Raw genomic sequence first — 25,533 nt, forward strand, 5'->3', positions numbered from 1 at the left:
GGCTCCGGGTTGGACTTCGGGCCTCCAGTTTGCTACCTGAGCAACTGTGGGAGGGTCACTTGAGATCTCTCCAAGCCTCAGTTTCTCCGTTTGTAGAAAGTGTTCATTAATAATAATAAGTTCCTCCTTCTGCACTGTTGTGAGGATTGATTGAAATCGTGTGCATGGGGTAGTCTTGGGGATTCAATGGCTCTTCATTTTCTTTCTCCATTTCCCAACTTCCTGACACTCCAGTCATTGTTTTATTTATTTTTTCATTTTGAAATAATTTCAAACTTATAGAAGACCTTAAATAGTACAGAAAACTCCCACATGCCCTCCACTCTTTAGTTATGCTCAGGACCGTCTCTGACCGTGTTGTCTGGTTTTGGTACACCCGGGTGTGGGGGTTGCTCTCCAGCAAGCCTTAAAACCGCTGACTGGGGAGTGAGGACAAGTCTCTGGTTCCTGCATTGATCTTATAGAAGGACAGAATGTCATTAACGGAACATCATTATGACCCCTAGACAGACATAATGGGGTCTGCCTCCATCTCTCTTCTGCCCCCATTCCCCAACATGGCATTGTTATAACTTGTAGAATCCAGTCTGGTCCTTTAAGGAGAGTTTCCTAGCAGAAGAGATGCATGCCAAGAATGGTGTCTGAGATGTTTTTATGTGTACATAGGTATCACATTAAGAGACCTTAAGCACTGCAAGAGAGTTATTCTGCTTTTGGGGTTCTTTAAATCCTCTGAGTCCATTAAGGAAAAGCGGTCTCTCTGATCGGTGTCTGGAGCTTTAACACTTAACATTGTGAGCTCCGTATCTATGGCAGCAAATGTGTCTGGCTAGAATTAATAGTGTTTTATTTTTCATATGCTTGATTTTGGTCCTTTTACTTAGCTTAGGTAAGTAATTGTTTTTAATTTTTAAAAATAAATTGATTTTGAATCAGTATTATATATGAGAAGTTTGAAATTTAAAAGGTACAAAAGCAAAGGCAGTAAGAAGTAGATCCCCCGTGCACCCTAGTCCCTGCTTACCTGGTTTACTTCACCAGAGACAAATGACTGTGATAAGTTTCTTCTAAAAATTCCAAGGACAGTGACTTCAGGCAGATACTTTCTTATGCACAACCTGTAGAAATGGCAGTATACTGGGTATGCCCTGTTGGCAAGACTTCCACTCAGGGAATAGAACTGCTCTGTGCTTTTTCGTAGCTGTGTAATATTCTGTTATGTGGTCATGCCTTAATGTAGGTAACAGCCTCCCTCCTGATGGGCAGCTAGGCTGGCTCCATGTTTGGGCTACTGCAGACAGGTTGCAACAATGGCCTTGACTGTGCCTCATTTGCATGGGGTGTTGTCAGATCACAATACACACTTTCAATGGCTATTGCCAGCATGGCCTCCAAAGAGGTTTTATCAGCACATGTCCCAAATGGACAGAATTGTCTGTCTCTCCACATTCTTAGTGGCAGGGTGTCGTCAGTTTGAAGGGATGACTCCAAACACTGGACTGGGAGAGCTTGACTTTGAATTCTAGTCCTTTGTTCCCAGTCCTGTGACCTAATCTCATCTCTGATTAGGGGTAGTGATGCAAGGTTGTGTGGAGGTTGCTTGGTGTCAGTGTATGTAGTCAGCAGCACCTGGCAGGGCAAGGACTTATTACTCGTCTGGCCCTTTGATTGTGGGATAATTTTGCCAACCACCAGATGAAAAAACTAGAGCCTTAGCATCATTTCTGTTTGCATTTTTCTTGTTATTGGTGAGGTAGGGCATCTTATTATATGTCTGAGCTCCGTGTATTTCTTTTCTTTGCCCTTGCTTCTTGTTTGACTTCCCTCCAGCTGACCCAGTCTCCTTGCTGGTGCTTGGACATCCGGACCCCCTGACACCCCATAGGGTCTTTGCATTGCTCCCTCCCCCTGCCTGGAATGTTCTTCCCCTGGTGAACTGCCAGGTCCTCTCCTCCAAGTCCTGGCTCAGATATCTCCTTCTCAGTGAGGCCCATCCTGACAGCCTGAATTAAAATTGTAACTCTCCTGCCTCCTGTGCATTCCTGAGCCATTTTTTTCCTGCTCTCCTTTCCCCCAGGACTCTTAACCATCCTCCCCTCTCCTGTGAGACTCACGTATTATATGTGTTGTTGGCTTTTAGCCCTACTTCACTGGCTGGCGAGTCCCTCTTGTAAGACTGTCCTATGTCCTCATCTCTGGTGTGCCAAGCATCAGTCTACGGCCGGCAAGTAGGAGGTGCTCAGTGAATACCCTTAGTGTGAGCTCTCTGTAGAGATTGCTGCCATTTTGGATGGGGTCATTGCTCTTTTTATTAGCAGTTTGAAGAAGCTTTTTAACTATTAAGAAGACTAGTCCTTTGTGGCTGGTGTGTCCCTAGTCCTGTTGGCCTTTATCATACTTTTGTCCATGCAGAAATGTTTGATTTTTATGTTGTTGAATTTGTTAGTCTTTCATTTTTGTTTTATTTTGTTTTGTTTCTTTTCTATCTTTCTGGGTTTTGTGTCTTTTCTAGGTAGGTTTTGTTTTAATATCATAAAAATTTTTTTCAGGTGTTTTCTTCCAGGACTTTTATGGTTTTATATTTATATTTTTATTTTTTTAAGATTTTATTTATTTATTTGACAGACAGAGATCACAAGTAGGCAGAGAGAGAGAGAGAGAGAGAGAGAGAAAGGAGGAAGCAGGCTCCCTGCTGAGCAGAGAGCCCGACTCGAGGCTTGATCTCACGACACCAGGACCATGACCCGAGCCGAAGGCAGAGGCTTTTTAACCCACTGAGCCACCCAGAGGTCCCTATATTTTTATTTTTAAAGCTTTGGTCCTTGGGAATTTATTTTGGTGTGATGTGTGAGGTAGAGCCTCAACTTGAGTTTTATCTAGACGGCTGCCTGCTGTCCCTGTGTCCCAGGTGAGTATTTCTCCCTACCCCCATCCCCTGGTTGACACATGTGGACAGGGAGGCCCAGAGAAGGAAGGCTACTCACCCCGATCTCAATCTCACAGCCCATGAGTCTATCCGCACCATTGCCCTCTCTCAGCTCTGTGGGGGTTTTGCCACCAGTCTCCAGCGTTTATTGTTTTTTGGCTTTTCTTCCTTTTGGCGGGGGCCCAGCACCTCTATTTGTCTGGTCTTGTCAGCAGCTGTGTATTTGTTTCCTTGGTCTCTTACATGGGCTCTCTTTGTTGTTTCCCCTGTTCTTCCACTGCTAACATCGCTCCCATTGTTCTCCTCCGGGGTTTCTTTTGGTGCTGATGAATGCCTCCTTTCGCTGCCTCCTGGAGGACTGCGCCTCTGGTTTGGGATGCGTCCTGGAGGATGAGGACACTGGCGGCTTGTCTTTACACCTTTTTAGCTCTCCTTCCTCCTCCCATCCTTAGGGCCTTTCCCGCTTGCTCTTCATGATGCTGGAGAGTTCCCAGGAGATGCGGCAATGGCCGAGAGGCAGCTGGCAGTAGAAAAGGAAGACATTTTTAAGTTAGTCAGCCCTGGGTTCTAGCCCTGCCTCTCCTGTTTACTGTGATGTGATGAGACCTCAGATTTCTCTGTATTAAAATGGGAGAGTCTCCTCCTCATGAGCTTTGGTTAGGGCAGAGCAAACACACATCAAGTGGGGCTTGTGAGCCCGTGTGCCTGTTAGGAGCCGGCAGGTGGCATAAATGCCAGGGTATGAGGCAGTAGGGAGTTTGGGGACAGGCAGGGTTGTTAATGTGCCGTGGGACCTTGATGACTTATTGAAGCTGTCCAGTCCTGCCTGCCCAGATTCTTCTGCTTGGGTGTCTCCCTGCTGGTCTGGTGGAATTTGGAAAGATGTTCGTGGAGGACCCTAACTTTGCAGGCTGGGTTAGAACAATAAGGACTTCCTGCCCACTGGCGGGCACAGGGCTTGCTGCTATGGCTGGCACTCACCAGTGCCCCCTGTGGCACTATCGTGGATACTGTCACTTTCGCTATATCTGTCACTATCACTATGCTATCACGTGGATACTGACACTATTGTGGATACTGCTGGATTGGGGCAGGTATTGGTAGTGTTTGTTCCATGCTGCTGTTAATATTCTCTGTTCTTCTCAGCCTTTAAAGGGCATGGGGCCTTTGCAGGAAGGAGATAGTCGCTTTGGAGCTTTTATGGTGCCGGGAATCATGATACAAGTACTGATAGGATAGCAGCTTGTGTTTACTGAGCACTTAGTATGTGCCACGTGCTTTGCAGGCCCTTGCCTCTTAACATGTTGGTCTCTGGGTTGGCAGGCTACAGGGGAGGAATCCCAGATTCGGAGAGGTCAGGAGGTCTGTCTGCCTGAGGCTACGAAGCTGACGGGGGGGAGGGGGGTGCCTGCTCTTGGGGACGGGCCACTCGGATTCCCTGCCTCCCTGCCCTGCATCTCTCCGGTGCCTGCCAGGGCACTGCAGGTGGGCTTCCAGGCCGCTGCTGCTTTCCTCCCACTAAAGGGCAGCAACTCCCACTAAGGGTTATTTTGCTCGCGTGTCCCACTTGCAAGTATGCCATCCCTCTGGGCTGCCTCCAACCTCCGTGTCAGATTTTCCACCAGGTCCATAGGAATCAAAATGGAGTTATGGTCCCTGTTTTACAGATGAGGAACTAGAGCTCAGAGAGGGTAAATAGTGTTAAAAAACTTCCCTTTGAAGATGTTCATGAAAACGATCATCTGGGAGGAACAAGGGTCACAGGCATTGGAGCCTCCTCCTGTGACTGGGACCTCCTTGGGCTTTGTGTTCCCACACAGGAGGGGCTGGGCCAGGCCAGTGCCTCCAGTCTGTTGGACACCCGGCACATCCTACAGTGGGCAGAGTGACCCATGGCAATTGTGTAGTGGCATGGGACATTGCCAATATGTGACTCCAGTGAGGGAGGCAGGCCCTGGAGAGAGGTAGGGAGGGCGAGGAGAGGGGCTGGCAGACAGTGTGTGCAAGTCAGACATGCCACCTGTGCCCTGGTGGGTGCTAGGCCCATGGAAGCCATGGGGACCCCACACCTGACCGCTTGGCAGGCTCTTCCTTCTCCATACCCCACATCAGTTGGTAACCTCACTCCTTTGTCCACATGTGTTTGCGGGGGAGTAGGGGGCTCCTGGACGGGTGGGAGCAGTGCGACTCTGAATGTGAGGCTGGGCTGAGAGCTTGGCTCAGCATTGACAGCCCTAAATGCAGCTCCGCTTAGTGAGAACTCTGCTGGCCTTACCCCTTTGAGTCCCCTGCCAGCCTCTTGCTGTGGGCATCTTTGTTTAGATTCTGATTTACAGATGAGGAAGCGGAGGCCGCCCTGTGGGGCTGTGGTTTGAATGCCTGGTTGGGTGCCTCCAAGTCCTGCTCTCACCTCTTCCTCCCACATGTGGCCTTTGGCTCCCCACCTGGACATTGACCTTCTTTGCTAAGCTTCCTCCACTTCCAGACCCTCTGATTCTGTGCTGTGGAGGGCAGGCAGACATCCCCAGTATACCGATGTACACTCTATTGTGCCAGTAGGAATCTGAAAGGGGGAAATCAAGGTCATTGTACTTTGGGGACAGTATGCAAAGGGAGGAAAACTGAGATGCACAAAATGGACACACACCTGAGTGGACTCTCCATAAGGGGGCCAAGTGGCCGCCTTGTGATGGAAGTCTTTACCCCTCCTGGCAGAGCCTCAGGGCCAGGGCAGGGGAGCCTATATTGGTGTCAATCCAGTAGTGGGTTTTCATCGTAGCTGGACAGCTTGGGGCAAGTTATTTAACCTGCCTGAGCCTCAGTCTTCTTGCCCATAAAATGGAGAAACAAGCAATATGTTGAATAAATGAATTAAAATAATAGCAATAATGATAGCACCTTTGGATTGTGGAGCTGCAGCTCTTCCTCCTGCCCTGGGCCCCGAGGGGCACTTCGGACCCCTGCTGTGCTGTTCTCCTACACCCACAGGGGCATGCATATGTGTCCCCAACCATGTACAGAGTGAGCTCTTCACTCTGGACACAGGATTGCTCAGGGCCACAGGATGCTCTGGTAGAAAGAAGTCGGTGGGCCCAAGTTCACATTGCTCTGACTGAGTTCTTGCTCCTGACCTTGACTTGGTTACTTCACCTCTCTGGGCCTTTGTTTTCTCGTCTGTGATAACCACATGGCAAGGTTGAGGTGCAGTGAAGAGAAGCAAATCTGTAGACTACCATGTGCGTGCCACAGTGGAGTTGTAGAAGGAAAAGCAATCAGATCTGTTTACGATATTGAAGATTTCCTATGGCCCAGGTGCTGTTCTGAGCCCTCCCTACGTGATGTGTCCTTTAGTCTTCACTGAGGCCCACTGGCTGGGCTCGTTCCCATCCTCACGCTCACGAAGCTCACGAGGACGCTGAGGCACATGGAGTTCTGATGCATTTGGGTCATAATAATAATAAGATAGACATGGCCACTCGAGTTGTATATTATTGATGACAATATACTTACATTGTTTATTGAATATTTAGTAAGTCACCAGTTAAAAATACATTTCTCTTCATTTTAGATTTAATATTATTTTCTCCTTTTTTGGGTGTTCATAGCTTTTGATGAAAAAAATCAAATTTTATGGTTAAAGATGTGATTTTGAGCTTGCTAAAATGTTTCAAGTTTTATGTTCTGTTTCTCTAGCCGAAACATTTTTTCTCTGAACACACATTTTTTTTTTCTGGAGTCTTAGAAGGAAAATTACATTTCACAGATAACTTACACTTTTTTAAATGCTGACCTTTGTGAGTTTTTCTTTATTTTTTATTTTTGAAATGATTAAGATGTATAATCTACAGATTGGAAATTACAACTTTTTAAAGTACTGAGAAACTTTAACCCTGTTATAATTATTCTGCAAACCTTTAAAGGGATCTATAGTCAGAACAACTAGATGAAAAGCCCTGATAGTCAGAAAAATATAGAGGGTCATTTGTAAGCTGCAAGTTCCTGACTTGTGTTTCCCGCCCACTCGCTCGCTGTGCCCCTCTCCTCTCAGAATGGTTTCCTACTCCGGGTTCGTGGGAATTGGGAATGACACTGTTTGATTCATATTGTGGCAATACTGGGGATTTTGAAAAAGACAAGACGGGCCAGTTATGTCACTTCCTGTCGTCTGATCAAAAGTTTGATGAAGAAGCGGGAGTGACTGAGAGCTGCTGCTGGGCAGTGGGCAGAGTTGCCTGCTGCTGACCCCTGGTTCTCAGTGGGACCTGTCAAGTCGCCGTGACCTCTGGTTTCCTTAGAAGTGCCTGATGTTGGCTATGCTGCGACAGGTCTGCTGAAGAGCCTGGCCTTTTGGAGCAGAGCTGTATGCCTCTCGCAACAATGGCGGCTTGTAGATGCTGGAGTAAGGCCACAGAGGAAATCCTGACTAGCCTGAGAGTTTAGGGCCTGGCTGCACTTGTCTTCCTGGGTCTGTCAGGCCAGTTTCATTTCTGTCCCCAGGAGCCCAACAGGCATCATCCGTGAGCTTGGCTAAATGCCTGGAATTCATGAGTCCTTCCCTTTCCAGCTACTGGGCCCAGACAAAGGCATTCCTGGGTAGTGTTATATACTAACAGGGAACTGAATCTCCGAGAAAGAACAGAGTCGGGACATGGGGGGAGCTATCATTTGCTCAGGTCAGCCCAACAAAGATTGCCCAGGCTGTGCCCGAACTGGGTCTTGTGCTGGGTGCTACAAATCCAGACCGACAGCCCAGGCTGCGGTCTGTAAGCTCTGAGCTTTGGTGTCAGCAGGGAGGAAGGGCCGGGGGCAGGTGAAGTCTGAGTAGGGGAGCAGGAGCAAAAGCAGGGCAGGGAAGGGTGAGGATAATCGTGGGGTGTGACTTGATGCTCAGTATAAAGCAGGGAGTAGGTGAGGACTGTGGGAGAAGAGGCCGGAGAGGGGCTGGGTCCCCATGCGGAAGGACAGGCCATGTGGCACATAGGTGGGAACAGGTGTCAGCATTCAAATTGCTCCTCTAACACCTACTTGCCAAGTGACCAAGTGACCAAACTCCTCATCTGTATAGTGGGGTCGGTGATAGTCTGCGTTAGATAGGGAATGATGTTTAGGTTCTAGAGGGAGACCAGGCAGTTGGAATTACTCTTGAAAAGTCCTTATGTCATCCATGGGATAGAGTAGCCTTGCCTTTGTAGGCACTGCTTTGCCCACTACAGTTGGGGGTCAGCTGGTCGGGCGCTGTGACCGTTTTGTGTGAAGGTGGCTCTCCAGTCTTCCCAGAGAATGGCTCACAGGCTGGGAACCCAGGGCTTTCCTTCTCCCACTCACCTGCATGCTTTGTCCCACCCTCCCTCAACACCTGGCCACACGTCCTTGTGACTGGTGACAGATTTGCTTGTGGTGGGAGGACGTGAGGAAAGGTCACATCTTCTGGGGTGGGCTAGGCTCAGGCTCACACGCTTTCTCTCTCTCTCTCTCTCTCTGTGTGTATTCACAGGTGTATTCATATGCCCCTGGGGCAGGGCAGGGAGCACCCGGAAGGTCTCTGAGGTGCACCATGGTGCTCAGTGCAGGGAGAGTGTACCTGGACTACGAGTTAGAAGGGGGGCCCAAAGTCACACCACGCATTCCCTTTCAGTAAGAGGACAGCAAGGGCTCTTAGCAGGGGAAAAACACAGATCAGTGTTTTATTTCTTTCTTTAGTTGTGTACTTACATAATTTTGTTTATTTCTGAGTGGATTGTACATGCCTCTATTTAAAATTTAAAGGTATATGGGGCTCCTGGGTGGCTTAGTCGGTTGGGTGTCTGCCTTCTACTTAGGTCACAATCTCAGGGTCCTGGGATTGAGGTCCCACATCAGGCTTCCCTGCTCAGTGGGAAGCCTGCTTCTCCCTCTACCCCTCCTCCCTGCTTGTGTTCCCTCTCTTGCTGTGTCTTTCTCTCTCAAAGAAATAATAAACTTAAAAAAAAAATTAAAGGTATGGAAGAGGGCACCTAGGTGGCTCGGTCATTTAAATGTCTGGTTCTGGATATATCAACTCAGGTCATGATCTCAGGGTTGTGAAATCGAATCCTGAGTCAGGCTCCATGCTCTTTGGGGAGTCTGCTTGAGATTCTCTCTCTGTCCTTCTGCCCCTCCCCCCACTCATGTGCATGCACACTCTTGCTCTCAAATAAAAAGATCTTCAAAAAAAGGTGCAGAACAACATGAAAAAGTGCTCCATATCACTCAGCATCAGGGAAGTGCTAATGAAAACCACAATGAGATACCACCTTACACCAGTCAGAATGGCCAAAATTAACAAGTCAGGAAATGACAGATGCTGGCGAGGATGCGGAGGAAGGGGAACCGTCCTACACTGTTGGTGGGAATGCAAGCTGGTGCAGCCACTCTGGAAAACAGCATGGAGGTTCCTCAAAAAGTTGAAAATAGAGCTACCCCATGACCCAGCAATCACACCACTGGGTATTTACCCTAAAGATACAAATGTAGTGACCCGAAGGGGTGCATGCACCCCAATGTTTATAGCAGCAATGTCCACAATAGCCAAACTATGGAAAGAACCTAGATGTCCATCAACAGATGAATGGATAAAGAAGATGTGGTGTATATATATATACATACACACACACACAATGGAATACTATGCAGCCTTCAAAAGAAATGAAATCTTAACATTTGCAACGACTGTGGATGGAACTAGAGGGTATTATACTGAGCGAAGTAAGTCAGTCAGAGAAAGATAATTACCTTATGATCTCCCTGATATGAGGAAGTGGAGAGGCAAAGTGGGGGGTTTGGGGCAGGGAAGGAAAAAAATGAAACAAGATGGGATCGGGAGGGAGACAAACCATAAGAGACTCTTGGGACGCCTGGGTGGCTCAGTTGGTTGGACGACTGCCTTCGGCTCAGGTCATGATCCCGGAGTCCTGGGATCGAGTCCCACATCGGGCTCCCAGCTGCATGGGGAGTCTGCTTCTCCCTCTGACCTTCTCCTCGCTCATGCTCTCTCTCACTGTCTCTCTCTCAAATAAATAAATAAAATCTTAAAAAAAAAAAAACCATAAGAGACTCTTAATCTCACAAAACAAACTGAGGGTTGCAGGGGCGGGTAGGGGGATAGGGAGGGGTTGGTTGCGTTATGGACATAGGGGAAGGTATGTGCTATGGTGAGAGTTCTGTGAAGTGTGTAAATCTGGTGATTCACAGAGCTGTACCCCTGGGGCTAATAATACATTGTATATTGATAAAAAATAGAAAGTTTTTAAAAAATAAATGACGAACATGAAAAAAAAAGGTGCAGAAGAAGATAAAGTCAGGTCTCCTTCTAACTCCATGCCATTTCTTGTCACCTAGCTTTTCTCCCAACAGACTACCAAAAGTTAGTTGTTTCTTTTAGATTCCTTCAGACATGTTTTATGCACATGGAAGCGATCACTCACAGCACATATACACACCTTTCCCCACCTTTTGACACAGATGCCATTGTTCCGCTGTTTGTTTTTGTCACTCACTTCCCCTTTGAGACTGTTCTGTAGTAGTAAATAAAGAGCTTCTCCATTCCTTTTCATGGCTGGATAGTATTCTACTGCATGGAGGTAACAGTATTTTTTTTTTTACATATCCCCTGCTGATGGACATTTGCCTGTTTCCCAGCTGTACCTACAATAAGCACGAACATGTATGTGGTGTTGGCTGGGTCAAAGACCATGTGAATTCTGATAGCTCTTTCCGAATTGACTTTCATAGAGGTGGTACTGATTGAACCTGGCTCAGTGTTATGAATCAGCCATATAGTTGTAGAAAGTTTTTTCTGGGAGGTTGTTTGGATTTCACAGGGGCAAGTCCCAGGGGAAGGACAAGTTTTTCCTATTAGGGGGCGGTTGATGCGGGCCTGATATGTGCATTATGGGGTTTGGGGCCACAATAGAGATGGATCCCAGAGATTTGGTAGATATGAATGGGGGTCTTCATTGTTTTGAAGTGAGGTTTTTAGGCCTCAGTGGTTGAAAAAGTATAGGTAATGGAACCAGTATATCCCCCATCCCCCCTCGTGGCTGTAGCAAGGCTTAGGCTCTACTTCCTGGTAGGATAAGGGAGATGCCAGTGCTGGCTTCTGTGAGCACTGGCCTGCTCTGCCAGGCCCCTTTGATCACAGCTCCGCTCTGTCCCTGGAACAGGGTGAGGTAGAGAAGGGGCTGGGGAGGGCAAAGCAAAGGGGCAGGAAGGATAGCTGGGACACTCTGAGGCCTGCCTAGAGCTGAGACACCTACTCTTTCTCCTGGGGGATGTTGGAGGAATAGTACAGGTCAGAGGTGGCCAGGAAAGAGTGCTTTAGTAGCGGAGCTAGGCTCCCTAGTGTCTGGTGTTCTTTGGTGCCGATTGGTCTAGAGCAAGGCACCCCGAGACTCTGAGTCCCACCTGGTCTGAAACACTGGTTGTGGAGACTAGGTGGTTGACGAGCGCACATGGTAAATGTGCCAACAGGAAAGACTGCCTCTCTTCACCTTCCCTCCTTTCCCAGGGGTGAGCTAGGGTCATTGGTTACCCACAGAGCAGGCTTCCTCGGTATCACCATGATGATAATTGGGTCCTGAAAATCCCTTCTGGGGCGAAGGGGTAAATATCTGCATATTCCTGTATACCCAAAATAGCACTTTTTTTTTTTTTGGTAAAACGACTGCACATCCTATTTAAAAGGACACATCCCATTCATTAGTCTCCCCAACGTGGGTCAGGGCAGTTTCCCTTCATGGACTCCTCTGAAATTTGTCCCTCTGCTGTTGTTCAGCTCAGGTGTGGCTGTGTATTTAGGGGATGCTCATAACCAGGCATGCATACGTCATATAGAATGCACACACACAACACACACATATATGTACACATGCACGCACACATATATATATATAGAAACACACACACACACTCTCACTCACATACTCACATACATGGTATTCACTGTTGAGGTAGCTGAACCTTGACTTGCCCCTACCCTCCCTGAAAGAGCAGGAGCTTCCCACCCAGAACAGAAAGGACAAAAGAAGTGAGTAGCTATAACGGAGCCATGGGTGGGAGGATCACAACTAAACCCAACTCCCGTGTGAGGAAGACGCAGGAGCCACAGAGGAGACAAACCCCATGCCTCCCTGTGAGTTTTATGGTCTTTCTGTCTGCTGTCTTGGCAAGGCAGATTTCTAGGCATTTACCAAGTCTACAACTGAGATTTTTTCTGCTTGGACATTTTTTCCTTGGTAGGATGGAATGAAAGTGAGAAGATTGAGGCAGTAAAATGGGTGGGTTTGGTGGTTCCCTAGCCCTGCTGCATGTTGGCTCTGGGGCTCTGGGTGAGCTATCTGTGTCTCATGGACCTCAGTTTCCTCCTCTCCAGATGAGGTGAGACGCCCATCCCTCATAGTGGTTTGTCATGAGGACTCCGTGGAATCAGGTGGTCAGAGTCCCTCCCCTGCAGCCGGGGCTAGGAGCTATGTGGGGGTTGTTCCTTTCCCACCCCACCCACTTTTGTCTTAATACTTTAATTTGGCTGATTTTGCTTAACCTCAAACATCAGGCCACTTTCTGGAGCGTCCTCTCCTCCATTTCCCTTTCTAACCTTGTCTTCTCTTTCTCCTTGCAGGGGCCCAGATCATTGATCTGATGATGCTTGTCATCGATGTGACCAAAGGGATGCAGACCCAGTCAGCAGAGTGCCTTGTGATTGGGCAGATTGCCTGCCAGAAGCTGATCGTGGTGCTGAACAAAACAGACCTCTTAGCTGAAGGGAAGAGACAGGCAGCGATTGATAAAATGACCAAGAAAATGCAGAAGACCCTGGAGAACACCAAGTAGGTTTGTTACTGAAGGGAGTGTCTGCTTGTATAAGCTGGCTCTGGGGCACACTTCATCTCATTAACACAGATTGGGCACACAGGTATCAGCTGTGGGTCCTAGTGAGTGGGATCTTGCCTGGCATTTACTCTCATCAAGGGCAAAGGCGAAGATGCTATTGCAAGAGACCAAAAAATACAGAAGCATAAGGAAATTTAGAAGTTGATTTTCTAGGTAATTTCCTAACGTGACCTGTTGGGGGTTCTTCTCTGCACAGCATTCAGAAACCCAGGCTTCTTCCATCTTGCTGTCTTTCCGCTGTGGGGTGGCATAGCCAGGCTGTAGCCAGGCTCAGGCGCTACTGTGTTCACGTTTGCAGGAGGGTCCAGAGTGTCAGGAATTCCCAGACCTAGAAGAGGCACACACCCTTCCCACAGATTCTGTGGGTGAGGGAGGACTCAGTCCTATCTGCTTATGTCACCCATGCCTTGGTGTCAGAGAGGCCAGGAAACGGATCCCCTCACCATCTGCTTAGCTACAGCTGGGTTATCAAAAGGGGGACATTGGTTTTGGTGGACACCTGGATGTTTCTGTCACAGAGACCTGTAAAATTAGATGGATGGATGGATGGGCAGACTTTGCTGTTGGAAGGGAAACTGGGGAAGGCAATCACAAAGGAACTTCGTAGTATTTCATGGCAACGGGTTTATGATTTCGTGTTACAGAAGGTAGGGAGTCCTTAAAGAGTTTGTGCAAGGAAGTGGCTGAAAGGTTCTCCCATCCAGAGATGGCTGGCAGCAGGTGGAAGGATGGCTTGGTGATGAGGATCTGGGGGAGTGGAGAACAGACAGGGAGAGGCAGTATGGTGGTGTTGCCAGGGAGAGAAGTGTGGTCTGCGTTCAGGCTGTGGAGGGAGGAGAGGCTGACTGGGGAGAGACCTTTAACAGGAGAAGCAACAGGACTTGTCGAGTGATTGACTCTGCTATGGTCCATGGGGGTGGCAAGGTAGCAGTGCTGCTGGGCACTGTTGCAGGGCAGTTGGAGGGAGGGGGGACTGTGGGACAGAGAGCCACCGGCTTGTTCAGGCGGCTGCAGGAGTGACTTACTCTGATGTGGTCAAGAAAATGAGAAAACGTCCTTGTTGAGCACAGAGTGTTGGCAAACCTCATTGTTTTATCAATTCCTCTCTTCCTCTGCGGGCCAGCGCCTTTTGATCAATACTAAATAGCGGTCACTGGGAGACAGCGAAGCTTCCTCTTTGCTATGCAGCCCGAGACAATATCCTGCTCCTTCCACCTCTCCTTCTCCTGCCTGTGGAGGGCAAGCAAGTAGAGAGTGTTTTTGTTTCCCCGTCATAAAGATTGATATGCCTTCCCATTTATGATTTTTTTTTTTCAGATCTAACACCTGCAGCTCTCCCTCAGAATTCTCAAGTTGGTTAAATTAAAGCTCCAGGCCTGTGAATGGGCCAAATATGTCATAAAAGATTTCCTAGCGCTGCCTTTTGTTAGCAAAATTCATCAATCCGATAAAATCGACACATTTAGATAAGTGTTGCATAAGAATTCAGACTTTGTTATTCCCAACGGAAGTGGATATGAGACTGTAAAAAGGAAGATAAAAAATTATATCTTCTTTTTAGTGAGTTATTTGATCTCCCTGCCGTTTTATTTACTTGTCAGAAAGGGGAGAACAGGTCCTTTGGACTCCTGCATAAAAACCCAATACAATGTCAGTATCATTTGCTATATAAACGGGACCTTCTGCGAAGGGCTTGGGATACTATTAAGGATGAATTAATATTAACTACTTTGATTGGTTAAATTTAAGGCAAATTCTGACTTGCATTTTAAATTACTATTCCTATTTTAATTTATTGCTTAAAGGTCAAATTATGAACTTAGTCACACATCCAGGGCAAATTATCCTCCTGAACCTCTTCTGTCCTCATTCAGTGCCCAGAGGGCAGGGAGAACAACTCCTACTGGAAAGGATTTGCCCCCTGCCAGGTTGTAGTCAGCAGGTTCAGGAGCCTTGGGGCCAGCCGAGTTGTAAGAGAACATTAGCTTTCACTTATGTGCAGCAGAGAACTTCAGATTATTTTAAATGACATTTCCTTTACTTATGGTCCATTATAAAGTAAATCCTTTGTAAATGCTGCTCCAAAAGCAAAGAAACTTTCTACCTAAAAAAGAAAAAATCTAGACTGATGAATTATGTACATATCAAAACCTGAAAACATGAAGCCTGTTAAAAATGTAATTTTTTTCCCATCCAAAGAGCAATTGAAAGAAAGTTGGAAATTAGAGAAAAATGATTAAAAGAAAGAGGAAGCCACCCAAAGATTTCTTTTCTCGGAATAGCTGCTGACATTTGGGTTTATTTCATTCCTGTCTTTTCACTGTGTATTTATATTGACCCCTCTTTTTTCTCCACATTACGCAGATTATAGTAAAATCTGCATAACATAATATTTATTATTTTACCTATTTGCAAATATACAGATTCACTGGCATTAAATACATTCACAGAGCTGTGTGCCCATCACCACTGTCTATGCCGAAAACTTTTTCAGAATCCCCAGCATAAACTCTGTACCCATTAAACAAGAAGAACTCCTTTCCTCCTACCCCTCCCTGAGCAGCCTTCATTCTGCTTTCTGTTTCTTTGACTTTGCTTATCCTAGGTACCTTACAAAAGTGGAATCCTGTATTTGGCTTTCTGTGTCTGACTTATTTTCCTTAGCGTAATGCTTTCAGGGCCCATCCTTATAGCCGGTGTCAGAATGTCACTCCTTCCTAGTGAATAGTATTCTATAAAGAATACAAATAGTGTTCTACAAACAAAATAAGGTTTGTTCATTTGTCTATGGATAAATGCTTGGCTTGTTTCCTTTTGGTTATTGTGAATAATGCTGTCTGAAATTGGTGTATAAATAGCATTCAGGTCCCTGCTTTTTCACTTCCTTTGGGTCTATAGCTGGGAGCGGAATTGCTGGGTCATGTGGTAGTTCTATGTTTAACTTTTTTGAGGAGCCACCGAACTGTTTTCCACAGTGGCTGCACCATTAAACATACCCACCAGCAGTGCGTGAGGGTTTCCATTTTTCCACATCTTGCCAGCACTCGTCATTCCCCCCCTTTTTTAAAATAGTTATCCTACAGGGTATGAAGTGGTATCTCATTTCCCCGACCCCCTTTTTGCTGTGCCCCCCCCCAGTTTTATTGAGAAATAATTGACATAAATGAATATATGTTTAAGCCATGACACCGTGATGGTTTGATTTACATATGTTGTGCAATGATTATCACAGTAGGTTTAGCTAACATCCATCTTCTCATAAAAATACAATAAATAGAAGGAAAAAAATGTTCCTGTGACAAGAACTCTTAGAACCTCCTCTTTTAGCACATCTCCTGTATATCATGTGGGAGTGTTAGTTCTAGTCATCACATTGTACCTGGGACAGGTTTATCTTAAAACTGCAAGTGTGTATCTTTTGACCAACTTTTCTAGTTCCCTCTCTCCCACCCCCCACCCTCTGCTTCTGGTGACCACAAATCTGCTCTCTTTCTGGGTTTTGCTTTTTTGTGTTTTTGTTTTTGTGTTTTTAGATTCTTCAGATAAGTTGAAATCACACACTATTTGTCTTTCTCTATCTGACTTATTTCACTTAACATAGTGCCTTTGAGGTTCATCCGTGTTGTAGCAAGTGGTGGGATGTCCTTGTTTTTTTTACGGATGAATGATATTCCATTCTATGTTTACGGATACCACAACTTCTTTATCCATTCATCCGTCGACAGACACTCAGGTTGTTTCTATGTCTTGGCTATTATAAATAATGCTGCAGCGAACATGAACATCTTTCCAAATCAGTGTTTTCATTTCCTTTGAATATATTCCCAGAAGTGGATCATATGGCAGTTCTATTTTTAATTTTTTGATGTTCCTCCATACTATTTTCCATAATGGCTGCCACAATTTACACTCCCATCCGCAGTGCCAATGGGTTCCCCTTTCTCCACATCCACACCAGCATTCGTTAACCCCTTGTCTTTTTGGCAATGGCCATTCTAACACATGTATGAAGTGATACTTCATTGTGGTTTTAACAGTATCATTTTCTTAATGACTAGTGATGTTGAACATCTTTCCATATACCAGTTGGCCTTTCAGATATCTTCTTTGGAGAAATGTCTGTTTAGGTTCTTTGCCCATTTTTTAATCATGTTTTTGTTGTTTGTTTTGTTGTTGTTGTTGAATTGTAGGGGATCTTTATATATTCTGGATATCAATCCCTTGTCAAATACATAATTTGCAAATGTTTTCTTCTATTCTATAAGTTGACTTTTTACTTTCCTCATAGTGTCTTTGGAGGCACAAAAGTTTTTACCTTTGATAAATCCAATATATTTATTTTTTCTTTTGTTTCCTGTATTTTTGGTGTCCTATCCATGAAGTTGTTGCCAAATCCAATGTCATGAAGATTTTCCCAAGTGTTTTTCCTAAGACTTTTATAGTGTTAGCTCTAAAGTTTAGGTCTTTTATCTATTTCTATATGTGGTAATTTTAATATATGGTATAAGTTTATATGTAATGTAAGTTAAGGGCCGAACTTCGTTATTTGCACGTGGCTATCCAGTTTTCCCAGCACCGTTGAAAGGATTGCCCTTTCCCCTTTTACTCTTGTCAAAAATCAATTGATTACACATGTGTGGGTTTATTTCTGGGCTCTCTGTTCTGTGCCATTGGTCTATGTGTCTGTCCTTATGCCAGTACCACACTACTTTGTTTACCTTTGTAGTAAGTTTCAAAGTTAGAACGTTGAGTCCTCCAGCTTTCTGCTTCTTCTCCAATATTATTTTGGCTGTTTGAGGCCCCTTGCAGTTCCTATATGAATTGGAGAATCTGTTTTTCCATTTTCTGCAAAAAATGGTTGTTGGAATTTTCATAGGGATCTCATTGAATCTGTAGATCCCTTTGGGTGGTACAGACATCTAAATAGTGTTAGGTCTTCCAATCCATGAACATGATGATGCCTTTCCATTTGTTTAGATCTTCTTTAATTTTCCTAATCAGTATTTTGTAGTTTTCATTATATAGGTTTTTCACATCCTTGGTTAGGTGTATTCCCAAGTATTTAATTCTTCTAGATGCCATTATAAATGGAGCTGCCTTCTCAGTTTCCTTTTCAGATTGTTTTCAGCTGGAGTTCAGAAATGCAACAGATTTTTGTGTGTTGATCTTGTGCCCTGCGGCTTCGCTGAATTCAGTTCTTCCTTTTAAACATGTAGTTGTGGGGCCCCTGGGTGGCTCAGTGGGTTAAAGCCTCTGCCTTCAGCTCAGGTCATGATGCCAGGGTCCTGGGATTGAGCCCCACGTCGGGCTCTCTGCTCCGCGGGGAGCCTGCTTCCCACCCCCACTCCCGCCTGCCTCTCTGCCTACTTGCGATCTCTGTCTGTCAAATAAATAAATAAAATCTTTAAAAAAAAAACCCATGTAGTTTTAATCATGAGCTACTTGCATTTTTGATTTCTGCTTTCATTATTTAACATTTTGTATAGCCCTTCCTCATGTGAGCATCACTCCATTGTAGGCCTTTTAGATTGGTGTAAGTTTTCCTTCTTATAAATAAACAACCCTGGGGTGAACATCTTTGACCATCCTTAAACATTTTCCGTATTTTGGGGTTTTTTCTTTCTGAGACATTGAAGGGCACGAGTCCTTTCAGATCTGTGATTGTGCACTCCCCTCTTCTTTTCCAAAAGGGTTTGCACTGTTTACACAGATGTATTCAAAGCTACCTTTGGCTTCTAATTTTAAAATATATTTGAAACTTAGTTGGGTAGAAATGGTATGTTACTCTTGTTTTAATATGTAATTCTGTAATTAGTGGAGACGTTAAACATTTTTCCTTAAGTGTTTAAAATAGTTGTGCTTTTGTGTGTTTGAATTAGACCTATACATTTTGTTTTTTGCCTCTTGTGATTTTAATGCTTTCCTTTTGATTTTTAGGAGTGTTTGAGATTAACAAAGATGTTGTTATTAATTAACCCTTTGCCTGTCATGTTTGCTACAAATAACTCTTCAGCATTTGTTGGTTGTCTTTCCATTTTAGTTTTTTTTTGACATGCAGAAGTTTCTAATTTTTGTGTAGTCAAACTCTTTGATTGTTTTTCTTTGTGATTTCTTTATCTCTGAAAGCATTTAAAATTACTCTTGCATAAGCATTTATCAATGTTAACAGAAATCAAAATAGAAGATAAAAATGTACCCACAATCTCCCCGGTGCATCAAATTAAAGTGTTCTTTCCCTAGGATCCCTGTCAGTCTTTCCCACATGTACATAATTTGAGGTAGTTGTTATCACAACATTGACACTGTTCTGTGTTCTAGGCTTTTCTGTTTATTTTCCCACTAAATGTTATCATCTGACAGCATCCTTGATGCATCTTTCTCCCAGACTCCCTCTGTTTCCTTCTGCTTTTTAAACACTTTCTGTTTCCTTATTTCTGTTTTAGGCAAGGCCATCTGCTGAGAGCCCACCCGGGGCTCCCTTGGCCCTGCCTCCCTCCCTGGAGTTGAGTGGAATGCCAAGTCTCAAGTGATTGGGCGGCTGCCCAGCTGACTTACAAGGTGTGTGTTTCCTACTAGCTCTGTGGCTGACTAGCTGTGTGGTCTTGGGCAACTCTCTTTATCTTTCTGAGTCGGTCTCTCTTCTTTTGAGCTGATTAAGTTTAGCCTCACAGCATACGTTCTGAGGGAGCATTTGATGGCACACAGTAGGTACTCAGCTATAATAGCCATAAGGTGTGGAGCACCTACTGTGTGCCTAGCGTCGTACCAGGGATTTCCCATAGTAACGGTGGGGGGGGAGGCTTTGTGTCTGGGTTGACAGGTTAGAAAACTAAAGTATTAAATACCAGCCATTTTGAATTTCACTATTCCAAACCAACAACTTACACAAGTGTCCCCTGCTTTTCTTTTCCTTTATTTTTTTTTTAAGATTTTATTTATTTGACAGAGATCACAGGTAGGCAGAAAGTCAGGCAGAGAGAGAGAGGGGGAAGCAGGCTCCCCGCTGAGCAGAGAGCCCGATGCAGGGCTCGATCCCAGGACCCTGGGATCATGACCTGAGCCGAAGGCAGCCGCTTAGCCAACTGAGCCACCCATGTGCCCCGTCCCCTGCTTTTCAAAAAGTTTGCATTACACCACTTGGCTTTCATGCAAGACCTACCTTATTAGTATGTGCTTTTGCTAACTGAGGGAAATCTGAAGAAGAGGATTTTTGTTTTTATGAGAAAAGACGAAAAGCAACGATAGTGTACAGCGTCTGCTTCGCAGCTTGTCCTTAGAGTGGTGCTGCCAAGCCCCTTCCCTGAGAACTACACTCAGCTTCTCAGCCTCCAGCTGCCATCACTTTGAACTGTGTCTCTGAGCATCTGTGCCTTATGTCTATTTATTTTGTACATCTGTAAGTAGATGTGTCCTAACGTATCAGAATAACCTAGGAGAGGTTATGTTTTGGGTCTGGGAACACTCATTTTTCTATATAAACGAATGGTAATTGCTTTTTCACTTTATGCCATTTTGCCTTACAGAAGGTTTCAGAGGAATGGCCTACTTTCAGAGACTGGGGAAACCTGTGCTTTATTTCTTTATGTCTTTTACATGAGTTATACACACATGCATGCGCACACACATGCACGCACACTTTTTTTTTTAACTTATCTTAGATCGTTTTTCTGTGTTGTCGAAGGTCAGCCTACATGCACAGTCAGCATGTCTGAGCTTGGTTGGAACTGTGATGTCCTACAGCTGTGCGGGGAGTCTGGAGGAGTGGTGGGTGCTGGGAACAGGAGGAGCATTTGAATGTGCTCCAGGTCAGCTCCTGCCTGCACTGCTGAGCTGTGGGGCTAGGCCCAGGGCTCTTTCTGACATCTCTGGTTGGAGCCTCTTGTGCTCCTAGAACACAGACACCAGTCTGGACCTGAAACTCGGGCAAGAGGGGCCTCTTGTCCCCTTAGGGGCTGCTGAACTTTACTTCTGCCTCTAGAAGCCAGGATCTCCAGTGTGTGGCGTATTCAGGAAATCAGCAAGGCCAGCTTCTCTTGAGCCTGGGAAAGGGCCAGCTACTCAGCCCAACACGCCGTTATGTTTTGTTACAATACATTGCCCAAAAGGGTTTGGATAAAAAATAATTGAATTTCCGAAAGCTTTATGGTTAATCGCTGGAATTCTTAGTGCACGCTTTTAGCCTTCTCTGTCCGTCTGGGCCTCAGGCTCATGGAGTGTAAGCAGAGATGATGCACATGTACTGGGCCCTGGCTTGTGGTTGGGTCCTGGTTCACTGACTGCCGTGGCTGAAGTCCTCCCTTTGGACTGAGAATGGACTCTTCCTCTCCTCCGTCATGGGAGAGGCCTGGACTCTGGACTCCTACAGACCAGCCACTTACTCCCTGGGACCCCTGGCAGCCCCCAGCAAGTCCCTTGGCTTCTCTGAAAATAGGGGTCAGAGCCCCTATTCGTGGGGTGCTGAGATCACACGAGAGCACGTAGCATGGAGCTAGCACAGAGCAGGCTGTCCACTCCTTTCCTCTCCTTTTCTTTCTTTTTCTCTTGTGTTTCTTGCCTTCTTTGTCTCTCTTCCTTGGTGTTTTTATTTCTTCCCTCACTATTTCTTTCTTTATCATTCTTTTTCCTCCTTCCTTCCCTCTCCAAAGTGTCTCCTTTCTGGGCAAATATCTCAGTTCTGCCACTTCTGTGAGGGCAGCATTCTCTGTCTGGGCTGCTCTGGAGTTGAGTGGTGAGTGGGTCACAGGTCCTGTTTGGAATCTCTCCTCTGAACTTGCCTCATTTTGTCACACTGACCTTTGGACAGCCAGTGGCCCGGAGAACTTGCTCTTTAGGGAGCTCCAGCGTGTCACAGTTACTTCCTTTCTTCTTTTAAAAAAAAGCCTGATTTTTTTTAAAGGACATGGAGCCAAAGACCAACTGAACCAAGCCCCCCCATGTTCTAAAGAGTGTACTTCCCATGCACTCGGGCAGGAAAGACCAAGGGGTGGAGGAGGTAAAAGCGGGAGATTTGCTGAGCAGTTCAAGAGGAGAGCTGAGTTAGCTTCCTCTGAGTAGCATGGGGGCTTCTGAGAAGGTGAATTGCCTTCTGATCTGGGAGTCAGGAATTCGAATTGGTGTTACATTACGTTATGTTACGTTACTTACTACTTATGTTATGTTATTACTTATTTAGAGAGCGAGGAAAGTGCGTGTGCATGCACAAGTGGCAAGGAACTGAGGAAGAGGGAGAGACAGAATTTTAAGCTGGCCCTGTACCCAGTGGGGAGCCTGACCCTGAGAGTATGATCTGAGCTGAAATCAAGAGTTGGGTGCTTAACTGACTGAGCCACCCAGGTGCCGCTTTTATTGGTTTCCAAAAGTCAAGTGATAACCAAGCAGGGGCAAGTTGAGAATATATGATGCAGATCAGGGCACAGACCACTCAGGAGGGATGCAGGCAACTAGTGGCTGCCCTGGTTCTAAGGACTGTTACCAGATTCCCTACTGTGCTTTCCACACTTTAGCTTATTTGGGGTGGGAGATAGCCCTGAAGTGTAGGTCATGCTGTTTTCTGTAGGACAGGGAAGTGGAGGCTGAGTGAGGTGGAGTGACAACTCAGCTGTGCATTGGAAATTAGTTCTACGGGCCTAGGCTTTTTGCTTACAATCCCATTCTCTCTGCCTTGCTTCAAGTCGCCTGTCACCAGGGTTAGCTTTAGATAGGCAGAGGAAGGAAGGGGAGTGGGGGCAGCAGTAGAATAGAGTTTGGCACTAGGCAAAGACTTGGGTTTTATCCGTGTTCCCAGGGGGTTTGGTGAGTTGAGTCAGTGTGAGGAGGCTGGGGCAGACCATAGAGGGCCTTATGGACCAGCCTGGATGCTGGGTTTCATCTGGGACAGTCATGGAGTCCCTGAAAGTGTGTAGATACCTCAGAGGTCATCACAGGTCATGACAGGAAGGTCATTACAGCCATGGTCAATGCCTGGTATAGGGCCATACACTAACTTTGGAGAGTAGTTGGCCTGGATGGTAAGGGCCTGACCCAGGGTGGAATTTGTTGAGAATGAAAATCAGGGGATGGATTGGACCCAGATCCCAGGAGAAGAACTGACCAAATGCAGTGACTGAGGAAGACAGTGATGACCATGTAACTGGTGATGGCTTTAAAGACCAGAGAAAGGTTGTTCCTTGATCAGAAACCAATGAGGTAGGGTTGGGAAGTGCTTGCTGGCAGAGAATGGGATATGACTACAGTGCTGGAAAGGGTTCTTTCCTGCAGACACAGATATGCGAACCATCCACAGAGGAGCCTTGACACAGCTCATCAGAGTGTGGGGAGCCCCTGGAGGACAGCAGTCTTGGGGGAAAAGAGCTGGATTCCCAGGGTGCTCTTGGGAGAGACTTGGCAGTGAATAGGGAAGGAAGAGCGGCTTCTCGAGGAGGCAGAGGCCCTGTTGGAGGACCATGGGAATAAAGACTTGGTGTTGTGGGTGAAGAGGTTGGGGAGTCAGCTGACTGATAGTCACAGATCGGGAGAATCTGATGAAAGAACATTGACTTGACCACTGGAGAGTTGCTTTTGACCTTTAGGAATTTAGTTCTCTTTTGTGACCCTTCCCCCATTCCTCTTAACAGTCAACTCTCAGTTGGTGCCCCAAACCCTCTTGCTGCATTGCTTTGGGAGCTTTTTATTTGTTGGACAACCTTCATGAAGGCCAGTACAGAGGAGATGGCTCAGTAAATATCCCTTAGCTTGAATGGGGAGACAGAGTGATATTGTAAGGAAATCAAGCATAAGCTCCTGGTGAGTAAACAGAACTGATAGTGATTTTGAAATGTGAGTGGGGAGAGTATTGGGTATTGATTGAAATTGGGCATTGATTGAAAGTGGCTGGGGGTGGATGGTGTCAAACAGCAGGGTTTCTCTCCACCCCAAGAGAAGAAAAATGTGTAATGCAGAAAGGCAGCAGGTATGAGTGTAGAGACAGTAATGGAGGGGTTGGTAAAGGGAGGCCAGAGGATAGGGGTCAGATAGGGGGTTCCTTTAGACATGGTAGGGAGACCAGGGAAATAATGGCAGTTTTTCTTGGACTCTTGCCTTCTGTTACCTCTTGTTGGACTGGGTCCTTTGTCCTCCTTCCCATTGGATGTCAGGGTGGGGAAATGTAAAGGAATGGCTAAGGGTCTGGAAGAAGCTTAAGAAAGTGTTATTCACAATGAGGAATTTACATTATACATCAGACAAAAGAAGTCTGAGGTTGTACTTGGATGTGGCAAAAATTCATGGAGAGGATTTTGGGAAGATGGCAGAAAGTAGAAGCACAAGAAATCTGTTTCCCTATCTGCATAACAATTATGATGGCAGAATATGTTTGATATAATTATTTTGGAACACTGGAGTCTTGAAGACTTGCAAGGAGAAGGCTTAGACAATAAATTGCAATTATTACAATCAGTTTTAGTTCTTGGAACAATAGCAGCTATCCATTCCACGTCCCTCAGTCTCATGACAGGCACCTGTGCAGGTGTTCCTAGAACAGCTTATACACAGCTCGCAGGAACTAGAGTGGGCAAAAATGACTCTGTTCTCCAAATATCAGAGCTCTGTGCTCTGATCACATTGCTGCTTCTGATCACAGAGGTGCACACAGATAGGCAGTCATTATTCTTATACATCCCTCCATTTTTACAACCCCTCCCCACCAGCTGAAGTGATTTCTGAAGGATTTGAAGGACCAGTGCCTTTTTTCTGGTACCCCCTTCATTTTTCAGAAGTCAGACATTAAACACTAAGACATTCAGAAACAATTGCAAACATACAGGGGGAATTACAAAGTGACCATGCACGCCCAGGGAGAGGCTCAGATAAGACTTGAGAAGACTTTATACTTTAGGCTGAGACAGCCTGCAATAATAAAAAGAAAAAATAAAGCAAAACTCCCAAGACCAACCACAAAAAAAACAGAAAGAATCTGATCTCCAGAGTTACCATATTATTTGATTCAAATGCCCAGTTTCCAACAAAAAATCAGAAGGCATGTAAAGAAGCAGGAAAGTATGACCCAGTCAAAGGAAAAAGAATCAACAGAAAATGTCCTCGAGAAAGATCTGATGGTAGATATACTACACAAAGACTTAAAAATAACTATCTTAAAAACACTCAATTGAGGAAAATGTGGAGAAAATCAAGAAAGCAAATGTATAAACAAAATGGAAATATCAATAAAGAGATAAACTAAAAAGAAACAAGAAATTCTGGAGCTGAAAAATACAATAACCAGAAAAAAATATCAGTAGAGGGATTTAAAAATGGATTTGAGCAGGCAGAAGAAAGTATTGAGAAACCTGAAGATAGCACAGTGGAAATTATCAGGTGTGAGATAAGAAAAATTGAAGAAAAGTGAACAGAGGCTGAGGGACCTATGGAACACCGTCAGGTGGTCCAACATACACATTGTGGGAGTCGTAGGAAGAGAGAAAGAAAGGGGGCAGGGAGAATATCTGAAGAAATGATGGCTGAAAACTTCCCAGGTTTTATGAAAGACATTAATATAAACATCCAAGAAGCTCATTGAACTCCAAGTAAAATGGACTTGGAGACTTACACTGAGACATATTATTCCAAAACTTTCAAAAGTCAAAGACATAGAGAAAATCTTGAAAACAACAAGTGACTTGTCACACACAAAAGATCCTCAATAAGATAATCAGCAGATTTCTTGT

General features: G+C 45.4%; 1 protein-coding gene across 3 annotated transcripts in view; it reads left to right on the forward strand.

Moving 5' to 3' along the window:
• The window catches only part of EEFSEC (eukaryotic elongation factor, selenocysteine-tRNA specific), a 246,450-nt gene that overhangs the window by 75,489 nt on the left and 145,428 nt on the right, over positions 1-25,533 (forward strand). For all 3 annotated transcript variants that reach the window (XM_082746939.1, XM_082746941.1, XM_082746940.1), the window contains exon 2: positions 12,561-12,768. In XM_082746939.1, coding sequence (XP_082603065.1) covers positions 12,561-12,768 — 208 coding nt within the window. The remainder of the gene's footprint in view (positions 1-12,560; positions 12,769-25,533) is intronic.

This window comes from Mustela nivalis, assembly GCF_964662115.1.
Source record: "Mustela nivalis genome assembly, chromosome: 1".
NCBI classification, from domain to species: domain Eukaryota; kingdom Metazoa; phylum Chordata; class Mammalia; order Carnivora; family Mustelidae; genus Mustela; species Mustela nivalis.